Source organism: Harpia harpyja, chromosome 21, assembly GCF_026419915.1.
Source record: "Harpia harpyja isolate bHarHar1 chromosome 21, bHarHar1 primary haplotype, whole genome shotgun sequence".
In the NCBI taxonomy this organism is placed as follows: Eukaryota; Metazoa; Chordata; class Aves; order Accipitriformes; family Accipitridae; genus Harpia; species Harpia harpyja.
The window spans coordinates 14,015,323-14,032,060 of NC_068960.1; the positions used below are offsets into that span (position 1 = coordinate 14,015,323).

The 16,738-nt window shown below is 38.6% G+C and overlaps 1 protein-coding gene across 1 annotated transcript in view; it reads left to right on the forward strand.

Annotated features, from left to right (window-relative positions):
• The window catches only part of USP7 (ubiquitin specific peptidase 7), a 75,729-nt gene that overhangs the window by 21,212 nt on the left and 37,779 nt on the right, over positions 1–16,738 (forward strand). The window contains exon 2 of the mRNA XM_052772310.1: positions 11,706–11,810. Coding sequence (XP_052628270.1) covers positions 11,706–11,810 — 105 coding nt within the window. The remainder of the gene's footprint in view (positions 1–11,705; positions 11,811–16,738) is intronic.

Sequence of the window (16,738 nt, forward strand, 5' to 3'; positions counted from 1 at the left end):
TACGTGCTTTGTATAAGTTCACTGTGCTTCTGCGTCTTGAACACTGAGTGCAGCCTGGTTAACAGCCTTGCTTTCCTCCTCCATCTTAAAAAGGTATAGGAGAAGTAAAGAAGTTATAGCAAGGAAAGTAAAGATCATAAAAGGTATCAAACGGCCACTGTAGCAGTAATGTCCAAGTAGACTAGCAAGCGCCCGTCTGGCCCTAGTGTTGTGGATAACTGAGGAGAGATGTGCTAGAAGTCTGGAAAGCACAAGTGGCAAGAGAAGGTTAAACAGAAGCAGTGCAAGACCCGGAGAACATCAAATGTAGCATCAGAAGGCAGGTTGAAAATAAAAAGAGTTATTTTGTATAACATAGTTAAACTGGCACTCCTTGCCTGGGATGTTGTAGATACTAGTAACGTGTGCTGGTTTGAAAAATGGGGACACACACTCATAGGGCATTTTGAAATGCAGAGACACCATCTACAGATCAGGAAATCCCAGAGCCATGAGATGGGGGCCTGGGAGGGTGCCCTACAGCAGTGCACCTCCCCATTCCTGTTCCCTTCAGCCTGCCATGGCTTCCTTTGTTGGCCAGTGTCGAACCTCTGTGCTTTGTGAACCTCCTGTGTTGCACTAGTGTCACTGCCTTTGAGCCAGAAGGAGCTGGAAAAAGGTGTCTGGGCCTCCACAGCATCTTCTGACAAAATGTTTCATAGCTTTCAGAAGTTTCATGTGCAGCATGAAAAAGGATTTTCTTTCCTTTAAACTCACATTCTGGTAATTTCATGTAAAGCCCCTTGTATTGTAAGTAGTAGAAAATACTTGTTCTCTGGTGGGTTTTTTTGTGTGTGTCTTTGGTTTTTTTTTTTCCCCCTCCTCCATGCTATTCAGGATATTTGTCTGGCGCATCCTGTACCCCCCTTCAGTCACCTTTTCTCTGAAGTGAATATATCTAGTCTGTTTTCTCTGTCCTCATTCTTAACCTGTTAATGTGTTATATGAAGAAGTCAAACCAGCACACACGGCAGGCTTTATTTACAGTTCTCCCTTATAAACAGCATCTTTCTGCTTCCATATTATAATTCAGATTGTTGTATTCAGTGCACTGTGCTAATTAGAGCCCATAGTAGTAGTTCTTTATAGAAGAACCACTTCAAGAACAATATAGTGAGATACTGCGCTTAGGGAGTCCCAAGATCTTCCAGTTGTGCATCCCAATTGAGCAGCGTATGTATCATGTGGCATGGCATAGTTGACTACTGTGTACCCCAGGACGGTTTTGCATTTTTCTAGATTTGCCATAGGACTAACAGACCAAGTTTGTAGATTATTTGGCTTGTGATTTCATGCTGCTTTGCTATAATAGCCATCTTTAAAAAGGTTTGGTAGTTTCATGGTTAGCCTAAAAGGAGTAATTTCTTGTGAGCACATTTGATTTAGACTCCTTTACTATTCGGCAAAGAAGCCTGGATTTAAGCTTGTATTGTCAGATGAGAAGGAAATACCATTAACTCTGCTTGCTTGCCTTTTCACAACTGTAGAACAGTTTTTAAAGTTATTCTCCTGAATGCGATCTGTGTGCCTTTCCCTCTTCTCACAAAAGCCTAGTCCCACAACTACTATCTACCTGTAAACATTGCCAGATTCCCGTGAACCTACTTTACATATCTATCCATTTCTCTGCACAGCAGAAAGCATAAGGAAGAAGAGGTAAAACAAGATCGGTGTTAGCAAATCTCCAATGATAAAGGAAGACCTTTAAAAGCATTACTGAAAATAACACGAAGAAATGCGGAAGATGTTAGATCCTAGGTATGAGGTCTCTGATATGCACATTGCACAGTTTCTCTAGCTCAGAGTGATCTGTGCTGTTTAAAGGTAAATTAAGGTATGAAGCTAGAAGTTAATTTTTTCCCCTCCTAGTGTCTGTAAAATTAATTGCAGTGCAAAATCCATATTATTATCCATTGTTGTTCTTTGCTAAGAAATTATTTTTTGCATTTAAACTCTAACATGGACAGATCAGCTGTTTAAAGCATTCAAAAAATAATGTCAGCATTAGGAAATAAAGATGATTTAATATATACATGCTACCTTTCCATGCTACTGCTAGTTTGAGCAAAGCTCACCATACTTCAAGACTGAGTCCAGGAGTGAGCAGTGCAATTAGCATTTGCTGTAACTATGAATCCATCGTCAAACAATTTCAGAATCTGAAATAATGGTGAATAATATTTTGACTTTGTAACAAAGTGACTACACAGAATCAGTCTACCTCCAGAGTTAGTTTGGGCAAGTGGTGTATGTAATCATACTAACCCATGTAAGGTAACGTTTTATATTACTGGTAAACGTGCAAAACCTTTTTGCTGCTTACGTATATAGCAGGCATTTGGTCATAGTATTTAGTTTAATAGATGTACCTCAAAACTTTGTGAAGCTGTGGACTGTACTCATCCAACATGATACAGAAGTGAGCTCTGAAAATGTATGTAGCTGACTGACTACTAAAAATTATGCTGGTCCAGGTGATGAAGGTGTATGCTTTTCTGTACTTTCACAAGAAAAGAGGGAGTTGCCAGTGGGAGCATAATCACCAATCCCATAACGTGCTCATATTGTTATCCAAATGAACTCATTTTAATTGCTATTTAATTGTCTTTTTTAAAACACCAAGAATGTGATCACAGCGCTATAGCATGCTGAGTATAGTGTCATGTATAAACATAAATGCTCTGTGATGCTTGGACTGCCCTGGCTCCAGTTGACAGTGTGTCTGTTTCTTCCCTGTGTCAGAAGTTCATTTTTCTTTGAGTGGTTTTTCAGCCTTTCTAGTGATGATTGCCGAAGAGGTTAGTGTTTGTGGTTGCAAGAGCTAAGTCCATTACTCAGTAAAACAGTGAAACATAAAGGGGTGTGATACTGGAAAAACATATTGTTTAGGGTGTGTTCAGTAGGTTGGGACTGAGTGCCTTGTCTTCAGCAAAGATGTAATCATATTACCATCCCTGGAATGTGCAGAGACAAGACGCGACGAGTTAAGGTAGTTGCTTCTATAGCCTTGCTGCTCTAGATACAGCAAAGAGAAGGTAGTGCAAGTCCAGTAGCTGTTGGTATAATGGGTCATGACACTTCTGATGGTTCAGCCTTTCCTTATCGCGGAAGAAAATAATTTGTCTTGTCAACTGTTCTAGTTACTGGTTTTTGAATATTACATGGGAGCCAGAAGCAGTCTTCATGATCTGATAGTTTTCTAGAAGTGTAACCTAAGCTAACAAAGCTCATCAGACTAAGAAAAGGAACTATGAAAGATTTTTCAGCAGATCTTCTCTTGCTGTGATGACTGCCAAGGGATTGTGGCACTGTAGATTGGTTAAAGCCAGGTTAGTGAGACAGGCAGGTTGGTATCTTTCTGACAAATAACATCACTGTACTGAAGAAAAACTCATGCTGGTGCTGCTGTCTACCCCAAGTTATTAAACACCTGGAGCTTAAAAAGCATATGAAAAATTTCTTAAAATGAGAAGGCTGTCTATACAAACTCCTTCAGCAAGAGTATAAAGTTGTAAATATGTTGGATAATTACAGGCATGTTGTTAGTGTTCAGATTGAACTCTGGTTCATGCAGTCTTTCATTTAACACTGAATTATTCATAAAGCAATGAGTTAAACTGCTGAAAGCAGGCAGTAATTTAGTCACTGTTTGTTTTAGTAAATTTTTCGGGGTGACTTCTTAAATGGCAGCTTTTTGTCCACTGAGTAATTGCAGTGATAATACCTGAAATCCTTTATACATGTCTATAAGAAGTTAATCACATTTTTAAGACTTAAAATTTTGTTTTGTAAAGTGCCATCAGACTGCTTCTTTCTTCAAAGATAAGCAGATAAATGAGTTGCTGCAGCAAATTGCCTGGTTTATAGAGCAGGTTCTGTGTAGTCTATTTGTTCTCAGCTATTTTTCTATCCACAAAGTTACATTGTACCTCCCTTATATTTTCAAATAAAGGTAAATTTCTCAGTAGGATGAAGTTTCGGATACTATTTACTTAGAGACTGGTATGTTTCATGCATGTTGTTTAGTGTTCAGGAGCTTCTTAGAATAATAACTTCTTTGTTTTATGTAAGAATAGTCATGTAACCTATTAATGTGATTTTTTTTTTTTTAAATTCATTAGGTACATTGGTGCAATTTAAAACCAGTCTTGCCATCCTATGTTTTGTCAAAATGTTCTCTTTGGACAGGCAGACATAATGATGGGATTAGAAGGCAACAGCAATATAATGATTGATCAGTGTAATAAGTGGTGGCTGCAGCATTACTGTCTGTCTAGTCATTGCTAAATATTTTGTAGGCATGGCAGAGATGATGAGTCTGCTTCCAGGAAGTTGTCCCATCGCAGTAATGTTTTCATATTCATTTACTGTCTTGTGTAGCATCATCTCCTTCTGTGAGGGATTTGCAATTCACAGTCAATAATGCAATAATTATTTGTTTCAGATGACAATTAGAGGGCAAGAGACTTCCGCATAATACTGTTTCTATTTTTTTTAAGATCTAACGTTGGCGACTTACTCTTTAGTAAATAAATATCCTTTCTACTTTCTTTCTTTCTTTCCTTTCTGAATTTGCTAAGGCAAATTTTGAAAGCATTGAGGACCTTTAAACCTTGTCTCTCTAGCTACAATTCATCTCACTTCTTACGGTCATAACACCTTTCTCCCTTAATCTGTTAGCTTGCCTCTTGCCTCCTGATACTTCTCTAGAAGCCTTTTCCCCTTAAGACTTAGTCATTGTCCTTCATAGCTTTCTTGTTTAGAGGTTTACATCACTAGATACACCTTTTGACACCGGATCAAGTAATGAAAAAGTAATGAACCATGAAGGAAGAAAAATAATAAATGAAACAAAAGCAAATTGCCCACCATTTTGCTAATGTGAGAATTAACTTTTAGCTGTAAAGGCATATTACATGGTTTTTACAACTCATGGAAACATCTGTGGCAGCAGTTATCTACCCCTTGATATCAGCCCGTAGCGTCTTGGGGGTTTATGTTCTTCCCTTTCCCCTCCTCCCATTCTACTGGCCAAATTAATCTCTGACTCTGTTACTGTTTTATCCTTGAAAAATGTTTTAGGTGGATTGCTTTATTTTTGGATGCCTTTTGAAAGGCAGCCACACTACAGAAATTGGTTGATACCTCTTTAGATTTTCATTACAGCAACCTAGGACTGTCTTGGAAAAAATGAAACTGCATAGAACACTTCATTTAATTCCTTTTCTCCTGAGTCCCTTTGTGCAGTAAGTGGTGTTTGTATTCTAACTGCAGGTAGGGATTAGAGGCCAAATAGTTTCTCTTACTTTTGAAAGGCTGAGTTCTTCCAGAGCAAGTGAGGGGAAATTTTTGCTTTGAACACTTCTAGTTGTTTAAAGATTGACTATTGTAAGTTAATTTCATTCAGATCATAGAGTTGGAAACTTGTTTGGCTAATTTTGGTGTGTGTGGTTGTTCTGTTCTTTGGTTGGTTTTTGTTTGGGGTTTTTTTTGTTTGGTTGGGTTTTTTGGGCGTTTTTTTTGTTTTGTTTTTTTAAAAACCCTGCCTCCTGGGATTAATGCCTGTTAATCTGGTTTTTATAGCAATGGTTTCCAGACTTTTGGAGAAGCAAGTCGCTGGAACCCACAAGTTTTCTTCTGAGCTGTTAGTATAGTGACATAAAAAACAGTTCCACTGGTTCAATAGACTGTCCGCAGACCACTTACAGGCATGGTTTGGGGAGTCTTTGCTACAGAGTTGTGAAGTAACCTGTTTGCATCATTTTTTCCAGTTAAAGGCAGGTGTTTATTTTTCATCTTCACATTATTCTAAGTTTCCTGTTTGCTTTCAAGAATTAATATTCTTGCTTTAAGGTTTTCTGAGCGAGTCTCACCGGTGTCCTCTTTGCTACCACCACAGTTCAGTAACTGCTTCAGAAAGCACTGCATTTACTGCTTGCTTTAGGAATTTTTCAATTATGTATTTTGATATGCTGCCCAGTAGTTACAATAGAAAAGGTTAATTTGGTGGTAAAAAGAGGTGATATTTAATATAGCACTTGAAATCACTGTATGTTTTTTCATTGTAATTCCTAGCAATGGTGATTTTTAAAAAAAATTTTTTTTTTTTACTTGTGTGGTATTATCCATGTGAGACTGGCATTCTGAATTATGCACTGAAGTAGTAAACTTTTAGAGGTTTATTTAATGTATTTAAAATACTGATGTATTTAAAAATACTTCTTTTTAAAACTTTGTTAAGAGATTATAGTATGTTCCACAATTGAAGAGGAGTTATGCAGTGAGCACTGAGGACCAGCAGCTCAGCCGGGCTGCCCCAGGGGGTCGTTACAGGTTCCTCGCTTTCAAGCAGTCCAGTCAGTTCTGACACTGAGGTGCAAAGCTGGACCTGGATTGTGTGTTCAGCATGCAATTGATATCCTTTGATGCTGATGTAATTTGATTGCTACAAGACTGACTTTGCTCATTTTTCAGTGAGATTTACATAGCCTGACTTTATTCTTTTCTTCTACCACATTATATTTTTTGCTCAGTAAGTCACTTTTCTCAGTGTTTATTGCAGCTTCACTCATCCATTGGAATTCACCCCCCCCGCCCCAAATTTATCATAGGTGTACATACAGTTCCATTTATTTTTTAAAAAGTATTAAAAGCCCTTTAAAAAACTTTTAGGAAGGCTTTTATTCCGGGATGTGCATTTAGTCCAGCAGTAGCGGAGAAAGTCTTGTGTTTTCAGCTTATACCCCACCCCGTCCAAGGCACAACCCTGGATATGAAGTTTGGAGTGTCAGAGTCTTCAAGCTGCTGCCAGCAGTGAATGACTGACTTCTCTTCAGCCTGCTAACCCCACTGTTAGTGCAACTCCCTTGTTGTTTCTGGGATAGCCATGGAAGTTCTGCATGGAGGTCTATGCAAACTGCCTGTAGTGACATGTAAAAGTACTTGGTGCTAGTGATTTCCATCGTGAGGCAGTTGTGCGTGATAAATTGTAAGCAAGTTTTTAGTATTGCTATTACTCCTTCACTGTGGTCTCTTTAACCTCAAAAGGAAACAGAAATTTTTCATAACCTGCGGGGAAGGCTGCTTCAGTTTCTCCTCTGTGGCTGCCAGATCCACAAGCTAATGACAAACACTATAGATAATCTTTCAAAATTTGAGTATTTGGTGTGATATGAGTCATGACTGAAACCTATGAAATTAGTAGCTCACTGTCATCATTGTCAAAGTAGTAGCAATATTCTGCTGTAACTTAATTGCTGCCATAGTGAAGTAATTCCATAGCTTTTGTCCACATGTGACTGCAAGCACGTGTTTACTGCTGAGCAACGTATCCTACGTCTTGGAGAGAGGTGAAATTCTGCAGTAGTCCTGTCTTGTAACAGGACTTACGTTGTGCCAAAAGCAACATGATCTTTACAAAAAAATCTTTTCTGCTTTCTCATTAATAGGAAGAAAATATAGCAAATTTTGAGATTCCTTCCCTGTAGATTTGAATTACTGTGAACAGTAGAACAATAGAGCAGTATCTTTCAGTGACATTGAGTTCATCTTATTAAACCAGCTGAATCCATCCGAACAGCTTTTTTTGAGTACAGTCTTTTTTAATCATTGGTGCTATTTTTGTTCTGATTACTTAACAGTGCGAGTATTTGAGTATGATAATGTTGAGCTTATAGTCCATAACAAGATTTTTTTTTTTTTTTTAAATACTTTCTGTAAGGTCTGGCATCCCGTGGCAAGATTGTAGTTTCAGAGAATTTTGTCTTCCCCCCCCCCCCCCCCCCCTTTTTTTTTTTTCTTTTCCCTTAGCATCAATTGCAATAACCATTTTGCTTTCAGGCTTTCATCTCAACACTTCAGTGACAGACTTTGTTAATGAGCAATGAGAAGTATGCACCTGTGGAGTCATTTATATATGATCCAGTAATTTGTCTGTATAAGGTGACTGACACTTCTTTACTAACTTCCCAAACTATATTGTCATGCTCCAGTTTCTTTCCAGTTGCATACGTCAGTTTTTAGACTTGATTTCATTGCAACATTCATCATCTTTCAGTAAATAAGTGAAAGCTCTTGTTTTGCTCAAACTCACTAATATCTGAGATGGCTCTTTTTAGAAGGTGTCTTAACCTCTAAACTGCAGAGACCCCCTTTAAACACTTCAAGCTGTATTGTTTGTTTGTAATGCAGTGGCATGGGTAGATAGAAAACTGTATGTAACCTTAAATGTTAAATGTTTGGGAAGAAATTGTCATCACTGTTCTTCATGTTGCCTTGTATTCTTTTTTGTAATGAAGGAATAGTTACAAAGTTGTATGTGTTGCATTTTGGGGAGGTAGAAAACAACTTAAGTGCTCTTCACCAAACAGTCTGACAGTGTCTAAATTCTGGTATTGAAAGCTGTATTTATTTAATATTTTGCAGTATTGTATTTCAAGAGTTAAAAACATTCCTTATTCATAAGGTCACTTCGTGCTTTGTTGTAATACCTTCTTCATTTATGGGGCTTATGTTAGCTTTTGGTTGATTAATAGACTGCATGTTTATTCCAAGGATACGATTAAAACTGGGTATTTGGTCTAGGAACTGATAGGTGACATGACTGGGGTGATGTTGACACACTGTGGTTTAAGCTGCATTAAAGACAGCAGTGTATTAAGTAGTGTGTTTGGTAGGAAGGTTTTCCTGGCCAGTGTGGGCAGGTATTTTTTTCTGTTTCTTAATCCTGTATTGCATAATTGAATAAGTCTTTGGCATTGTTCTGCTTGAGGCGAAGGAAAACATGTTTCTTAATTAAATCTTGGTATGATTTGACAATTCTTTCCTATGAGCTCTTAAGGACAACAGAGTAAAATATAAATTACTGGTTTTCAATGCTATAGTTGAAAATAAATGTCATACTGCTTGCTAGTAGATCTGTTGAACAAGGGCTGTGTTTTGTTTGTGCAAAGTATTTACTATAATAGTTGGATTTTATTACAAGTTAAAAATTTCCTTTATTCACAGAAGCCGAAAACATTCACTAGTGTTATCTGGGTTCCATATCTGAAAGCTGTGTTACAAAATGAGTGTCAATATATGTCAGAAAAAGCAGCAATGGCATACATCATGATTCAGTTTATCTTATCACTAAATAGTATCTCTCAGAAGCTGCCTCTGTTTGTCTTTTAAGTTGATTGCTTTTGCTATGATCTCTTCTGCATTTTCTCTCTCTTCTCTGCTAACAGTTTGTACTTTTGGGGAACGTAGAGTAGTATCTCACAGAAAGCTCTTTATTTTCTTAGTTAAGGACAGGTCTTTCCTGATAAAATATGGTAGCAACATTTAAATCCTCTGTTAAAGGAATATTTTAGATGAGCTTTTAGTGAAGAACTGACCATTCCTCAGGTGTTTGCTTCAGTTTGTTTCTAGATACTAAGTTGCCTTGATGATAACTTAATAATTAAAAAATCCTAGTATTAATTTAGTGTAAGCAATTGTTGCATTGCTGCAGGCATGCTGTATGCTTCCAGATAGGAGAGAAGTGACCCAGAGGACAGCTTCCTTGTTAGACTCTCACCATGCTGTTGTTAAAAGATTAAAAAGAATTTAAAAAACCACCAAACAAACAAAAGCAAGCTGTGGAAATAAACTTAGTGATCCTTCCTTCTTACTCTGGCCCTTTTCCTGTTCTTGAGTTGCAGCAGTTTAAACTTGTCCTCCTGCTTAATTTTGTTGTAGTTAAGTTATGTTTATTTTAACTTGCTGTTCTACCGTGCTACAGGGTTGCCAGCGCTGATAGCTGCTGGTGGAGGCTCCTGCAGCTGTATCACTCAGGAGCCAATCTTCTGCAAACCTTTTTCTAATAAAATCAAAACTTTACAAAAGCAAAATCAAGTATGATGTACTAACAATGAGAAAGGTGCACACTGTATTGTGGGTGCTGCATACTTTATGTTTCACCATATACATTTCACTCATGCCTCATTGAGATTTGCTGCATCCTAGTAAGCTTCCGAAAGCCGTGTTCGAGCATTAAGTTTATGATCCTTTGTAGCTCTAATCCAGAAGTAAGTCTCTAACGTGATCTGTTTCTGTTCATGCTCAGGGCGGAGGTTATTAGTTCTGTGGATTTACTACAAGAGTAAATAATCAGAGTAGGAATGCTGGTTGTGAAAGTTATCTTTTCTTGCGTACGGTGAATTGGAATGAGGCTGCAAAAGCATGTTGCACATGCCTCAGCGTGGCTCTGAGGAGAGGGAGGACTGTGAAGCAACTGGTGACTGATCCTACTTCGCTTCTCGCCTGGCTTACCGTGGCTTTGGCCTTCCTTCCGTGGCTTTTAAGACTATCATGCAGCGATTGCCATAGCTCGTTCTGCTTCTTGTCGCGTGTGTTTGTCCATTTTGTACAGGAGAAGTTCAGCTGCGTTCAGAGAGGAGGCGAGCGCCTAGGTCGTCTCAGCCGATCTGGCGAACAGCCAGGCGTCCCTCTCTGCAAGCCCCCCCACGCGTGCGGGTGGGGAGCTCGGCTCAGCCCCCGCCGCGGCCGGAGGCGAGGGCGGCTCTGTCCAGGGTGCTGACGGGGCGAGGGCACGGGCGCTGCCGGGGAGCGCCGTGGCTGAGCTGGTGGGGTTCCCCTCGGGAGCCCTTTCCTTCCTGCAGGACAGGTTACCTGCATCCCTAGCTGCCCACGCAGTCGGTGACTTGTGTGTAGCTTTTGGATATAAAACTGCTCCTAGTTACAGAAACCGGTGACTTCGGGGGTTCTGTGGTGTAGTAGAATATACAAGTTAATAGCAGGACTGGTACAGCAAAGAGAAGCTTAGCAGGCACTTTAAAGAGTGTCTTTTACGTAGTGCTTGTCCTTGAGATGGTTGCGAGGGGTTACAGGTTTTACAGTTTGATGATAAAAACCAGTTTATTCAGGAATATACCTGCTTCCCTGGAATCACGCTGAAATGATCCATCAGCTTTTGGTGCACAAGCAATGGAAGGAGGCATTGTTCAGCTGTTGAATAAATCAGAAAGATGCTTGTTCAATCAAAGCAATGCATCTTTAAAATAGTGGGGGTTTAGTTCATGGAGTTGTTTCATATCTCTTGTTTTAGTGGTGTTTGAACAGTTACTGTAGCAAAACTTACTAGCAGTGATGGCTAGAAACTGGAAAATGTTACCTCTAAAATGCTCCTGAGATGGTAAAGGATTTCTTTTCTAATTTTTCCCAAGTAAGATTTAAATCTTACCATTACATTTGATTAAATGTTTAGGGTTTTTTTTAAAAGCAGTAACACTGAAGAAGTCTTAAAGTAAATTGTTAATTTAGAAAGTCAGCTATTAGAAACTTGTATCTGTATAAAAATGTGGAATGCCAGAAAAAGTAATTTGAAAGTTTGTATTTATTTAATGAGACTTGATTATGAGATACTGACTGTAAGGCCATTTGGAAACTTCAGAATCAATTTATGTTCTTTGTATTCTGTGCTAATGCGGACTTTTTGCTTCATCCATAAGTATTCATCTATTTGAGGAATTTTACAGTTAGGCACATACCAGCACAATTGTTGTGCTATAGTTTAAGTAGATACTGTTTTGCACAAAAGCATGCCACTTGTGTGTCTCATAAACGCTACCTGAGACAGAAATGTTAATATAGCTGATTAATTTTTATATTTTTTTTGGTGTTAGCTGGAGATACAGATGATCCTCCAAGAATTACTCAAAATCCTGTCATTAATGGGAATGTAGCAATGGCTGATGGACATAACAACACTGAAGAAGACATGGAAGATGGTAAGTAAATATTTGATAAAAACATGTGGTTTGTGGGCTGCTTTATTTTTATGATTTTTGAGGACAAATGGTCCATGTCTTACCTGTGTCCTCTGAACTGCAGCTCATTAAAAAAATGAAACCCTCTGTAGTTATGACTGCTGGTTTTCTGTATAGGCATCCTTTTAACATAGCTATACAATAGGATTAGGCATCTGAGGGCTTGGGATTTTTTTTCCTCTTACTCTCTCTAGGTACTCATTTAAAAATTGCTGAAAGTGATACTGTCCATTGTTATTTCTGTGATATGTCTCTTTAAACGTACTGCAGCTGGTGCTTTGCTGAATAGTAATTTTGTCAGTTATGCAATTCCTTCAGGACATTTAGAATCCTTATCTGTCCTGCTCTCATCAGGTGGCAGCTGTGATCAGTTTTTGTCTTTGTATGGTAAGTCAGTGGTAACTATTCTGTTGAGGAACATTTCTCCCCCCCCCCCCCTTGCAAATGCAAAGGAAGAATTATGTATTGTTGTCCTGTTAACAAAAGGGGACATGTGTTTTTGAAACCTTTTTGTTGATCTATTAAATGAAAATAAGGGTGTACAGTTTTTTCTATTACAGAAGATCAAATAATTTTTAAGTAGATGTGTCTGGGCTTATTTAAAGAAAGATAATGAGTTTGTAATTCACTCAAGTCTGTTGTTATGTTTAGTGAGGAAAATGTACAATGATTTCCCCCCCCGGAGAGGATGTGAGGGGGGACTGCTCTTATTTTGAAGAACTAAATAAAATTGAATTGGGAGAAGGGACACAAAATATGAGTGGGAGTTGTTCCCTTCTGATTCCTTATTTCATGCTGTCTTGTGAGAGTACATTCAGGACTAGGCTTAAACATTTATTTAGATTTGTGCAAAATGTTGAGTGATTTTTGTTTGAGAAAAGTCAGAGTTTGAGGTTAAAGGTCAAAAAAGTGCTTACTTTCATGTATTCAAGGAACATACAATAGAATATGGATACAAAATAGTGATGTTCCCTGAAGAGAATATGGTTTAAATTCAGGACAAAAGCTTCGCATGGTTGGATTGCTGCTGTATAATTGGCAAAGAGGACGTTTCCTATCATCAGATTCTCGCAATAAAGTAAAAATGAGGTCTGCTTAGCCTATGAATTTTTTTTTGTCCGATTGCCTGATCTCATTCAGAGGGCTTTGATTTCTTGCTCAGAGTAACGAGCTGAGACTGAAATAGGGAATTCTGTTTTTATCAAAATCAAGTTACCTGTTATAAAAGATGTTAAATGTCTTTGTTGGGCCATGGTATTTGGAGGGTGGCAAGAGAAGATCATGTGGGTTGACACTGGCTGGCAAGGACAGCTCTGTTGAACTTCTGTTCTCAGTAGTGATGTTTATAGCTAGAAAGCCTGATGGTGTTTTCTGTCAATACAGCCAGTAGATAACACGTTGGTCAACTAGTACAAAAATTTGTCCAGAAGTTGGTCTGTATATATGTGCACAAATTAAGCAAAAGACGCTTAAACTGCAGAAGCAGCTGATGAAACCCGGGCCATGTTGTGGCTGGCAAGTAATCAGATGTACACCTCTTCATTCAGAATAACATTGACTTTTAACCAAAAAGCTACTGTAAAACAGCTTCTGTCATTTACCAAATACTTGACTTCTTTCAGACCACTGGATATGAAGGTGTCACAGTAGAGAGAAGTAGTATCTGAAGGTATTTGGCAAAAGGCTTGTGAAAGCTTCTGTGTTTATGGTGGCACTCATGTCTTTGTGGACTTTCAGTATGGTCAGGAGCCTTGGTCCGCTCTGCTGTGGGACATCTTTCAGGGTTAAAATGTGATTCTTAAGCAATACTCTTAATAGTTCCTCATTACCATATTTGAATAAGGAGTGTCTGGCTATATCTTGGTGCTGTTATAGCTCTGCATTGAGACAGATAGAAAACAGTGTTATTGCAAAATGTTATAATTGCAAAAACATTCCTGAAGGCTTGCATCACGTAAGTGGATGATGTCTCTTTTCCAAGTCTTGTAAATCAAATTAGTTGCTTGCTGTTGCATTATTTACACATCAGTGCAATTACTGTCTTGCTGTTTGTTCTCTTGCTATCCTGGTTTGCAGCATGAGGTACATGTATAATGGACAGCTTGGAGATTCACAAGATAGGAAAAAATGGAGGGAGACATTGGCCTCTTTGATACATGCTGTGTTTTCCATTGCTGTTACTCATAGCAAGTGGGATCAATCTGAGCTGATAAAGAATGCATGAAGAGAATTTAGATACCTCTTCAGTGAAAATCTTAATGAGTTTAATGGTTCCTGCGAAAGAGGTGAATAGTGGGATAAAAGGTTGATGCTTCCAGCTGGATCATAGAAACCAGCTTTCTGGTGAATTTCTGAGTTCAAGAAACTTCTGAGGTGATTTTGTTCTTCTTGCTTAGCTCAAAAAGAAATGACTGATAAGATGGGGAAAAAAGCGCAGCTCTCATCCCCTTTGCTAGGCAACTAACCACAGGCATTGTGAAGAACACTGTAATGGGGGCGGCAGTGGACCACCAAAAGGACTTTCAGATAAGGCTGTGTTCTCCCAGGCAGTTTGACTAGAACCTGTTGTTGCTATGTATGATGTCTTAGCAATTAAAAAGAACCAGCTGAAGGAATGTGCTATGCTTTGTACAGAGAATGACTTAATGAACCAGCTTTGTGAGCTGGAATAGCAGCTTCTGCAAGTAAAGTAAAAAATAATAAAAACAAGGTTCTGATCAAATTTTGTTTGCAAGTGCATCAGTATTTGAAACAGCACATAGAATAAATTCTCTTAGAAGTTAAAGTTCAAACAGAAGGTCCCTAGCTAGACATTAACTCACAGCTTTGCAATTACCTACTGAAGTCTCATTTCTGTGAAGAATTGCAGAGGCTAGGAGGCTTTCAGAAGCATCAGTCTTAGCCATATGCTAGTATTGCATGCTGTATTTGGATCATTATTAAAATATTCATAGAATATTCAGCCAGTTTCTCCATTAATAATTCAGGTTCAGAATATTTTAATAACATCAATGTACCTTAAAGGTAGCAACATTTACTAAGAGAATAAAGAAATCTGCTTTTCTCAAAGGAATAGACACTTAAATATGTACTTCAGTCTTAAAATGGATCATGTTCTGTATTTGGATCTCTGATTTGAAGGATCTCTGTCCTATCAAGGTGCTAAATGTGACATTCATCTCATCAGTGAAAAAATTTTTCCACGTAGCAAATATAATCTATTGCACATAACTTCACCAGGCATTGTAAGCTGGGTCTGTTCTTTTTACCCTGCGTTCAGGATCATGTGTTGTATTTGTAGTTCAGGGATTTATAGAAGTCTTACTTGCCAGTCACTACTAAATTATTGTGCTGCCAATTGCAGTCTTTTATTGGAAACTGGTGGACATGTTTGTGATGGTGAAGAAAGGTTTTATTTATTTATGTGCTCAGAATACTCATCACACTATTTAAACTTCATTTTTTAATATAATGCATGTTTTAATTGATTACACTTGCTAAAAATATGGACTTTCTGGAAGGAAAGGAAGGTTGTTATTTCGGGGGGTTGTGGTTGGTATTTTTAAAGAAACTTCTATTTTAGGGTTGAACTATGTTATGAGGCTGCATTTTTGTTGAGTAGTTGCTAGTGATTGCTCAAGTATTTTACTGAGAAGAGTACCTTTCCCTGGTGAGCTATCATGCATAGGTTTTCCTGAAAAGAAATCAAGAAATACAGGCAAACTTTACTCTGAAGCATCTGCAGATGCTGCGTGGGCTGCTTTTTTTAGCTGACACCGTAGCAGCACTGCTGCATCCTTGTACTGAAAAGCGCTCTGAAAGCTGCATCAAAGGAGGCAGAAAGCAAACTTGGTCGGCTCATTTTTCGGAAGCTTAGGCTAAGCCCAGAAATACTGATCTTGATCATGAATAGGGAGGTGTTCTCGGGTTGGTTTGAGATACACATGATGCAAGACTGATTTTTAAATTGTTAACTGTGCTACAGATTTTTATTTGATTCTGCCTGCGAATCAAGTTTGAGAGCGTACAGCTCCTTGGCTGCAGCCTGTCTGGCTCTTGGTCGTAGAAGACCAGCTCTCTAGTCTGTCAACAGGCAGTGAGTAGGTAAAATGGGTAGGGAACAGTTTTTAAGTAGGTGATAGACTACTGGTTAGCTACACTTACGTGTAGGGAAGAAGAGGAGAAAATAATCCTTTGAACTCTTCCGTTACTGAGGAAGCTGTCAGCACAGGGTAACGCAAAGGTCATTACAGGTGTAGAGGAGAGAGGAAGCAAGTTTCTGCTGTAGTACTGTTAGTTTCAAGAGATAATTGGGAATGCTTAGGGCTGTCAGTCCATACACAAGTAAGATCAACTGTGTTGCCAAGATCAAGATCAGAAGTAGGACAACTGCTTGAAAAGAAAACTGTTTTGCAAGGGAGAAGAGTGAAATCTGTCAAAGCTCACCGGCAGTCGTGGACAAAACTTAATTTTCTGTATTGAAGTGTATAATCTTTGTACTGTCGCATGTTGTAATCAAGAGAGTTTCAGTTTTAAGTAAGGTAGCAACCAGGGCTCGTGTTTTTTTAAAAAAATCATTCAACACTGTCTCTGGTGCCATGCAAAGCTTTCCGAGTGAATGACTGCTTTGCATGTACAGAAATAATACATTTGTTGTATACTGTGCACCTTGTCACATAATTTCATGATCAATTTCTGGCTTAGTGTCGTTGTACCTCAGTGCTTTTGGTTTCGGGTGTCACTGCACATGTGCACGTGTGACATACTTGCTTCAGTTCTGCATCACCCGCGGGTGGTGTGAGAATAGCTCTCTGACCATGGGTGCTGTCTGCTGCCCTCTATGCTACTCAAACCTCCTTACACCCAGTAGCAAATCCTTCCATGTTACA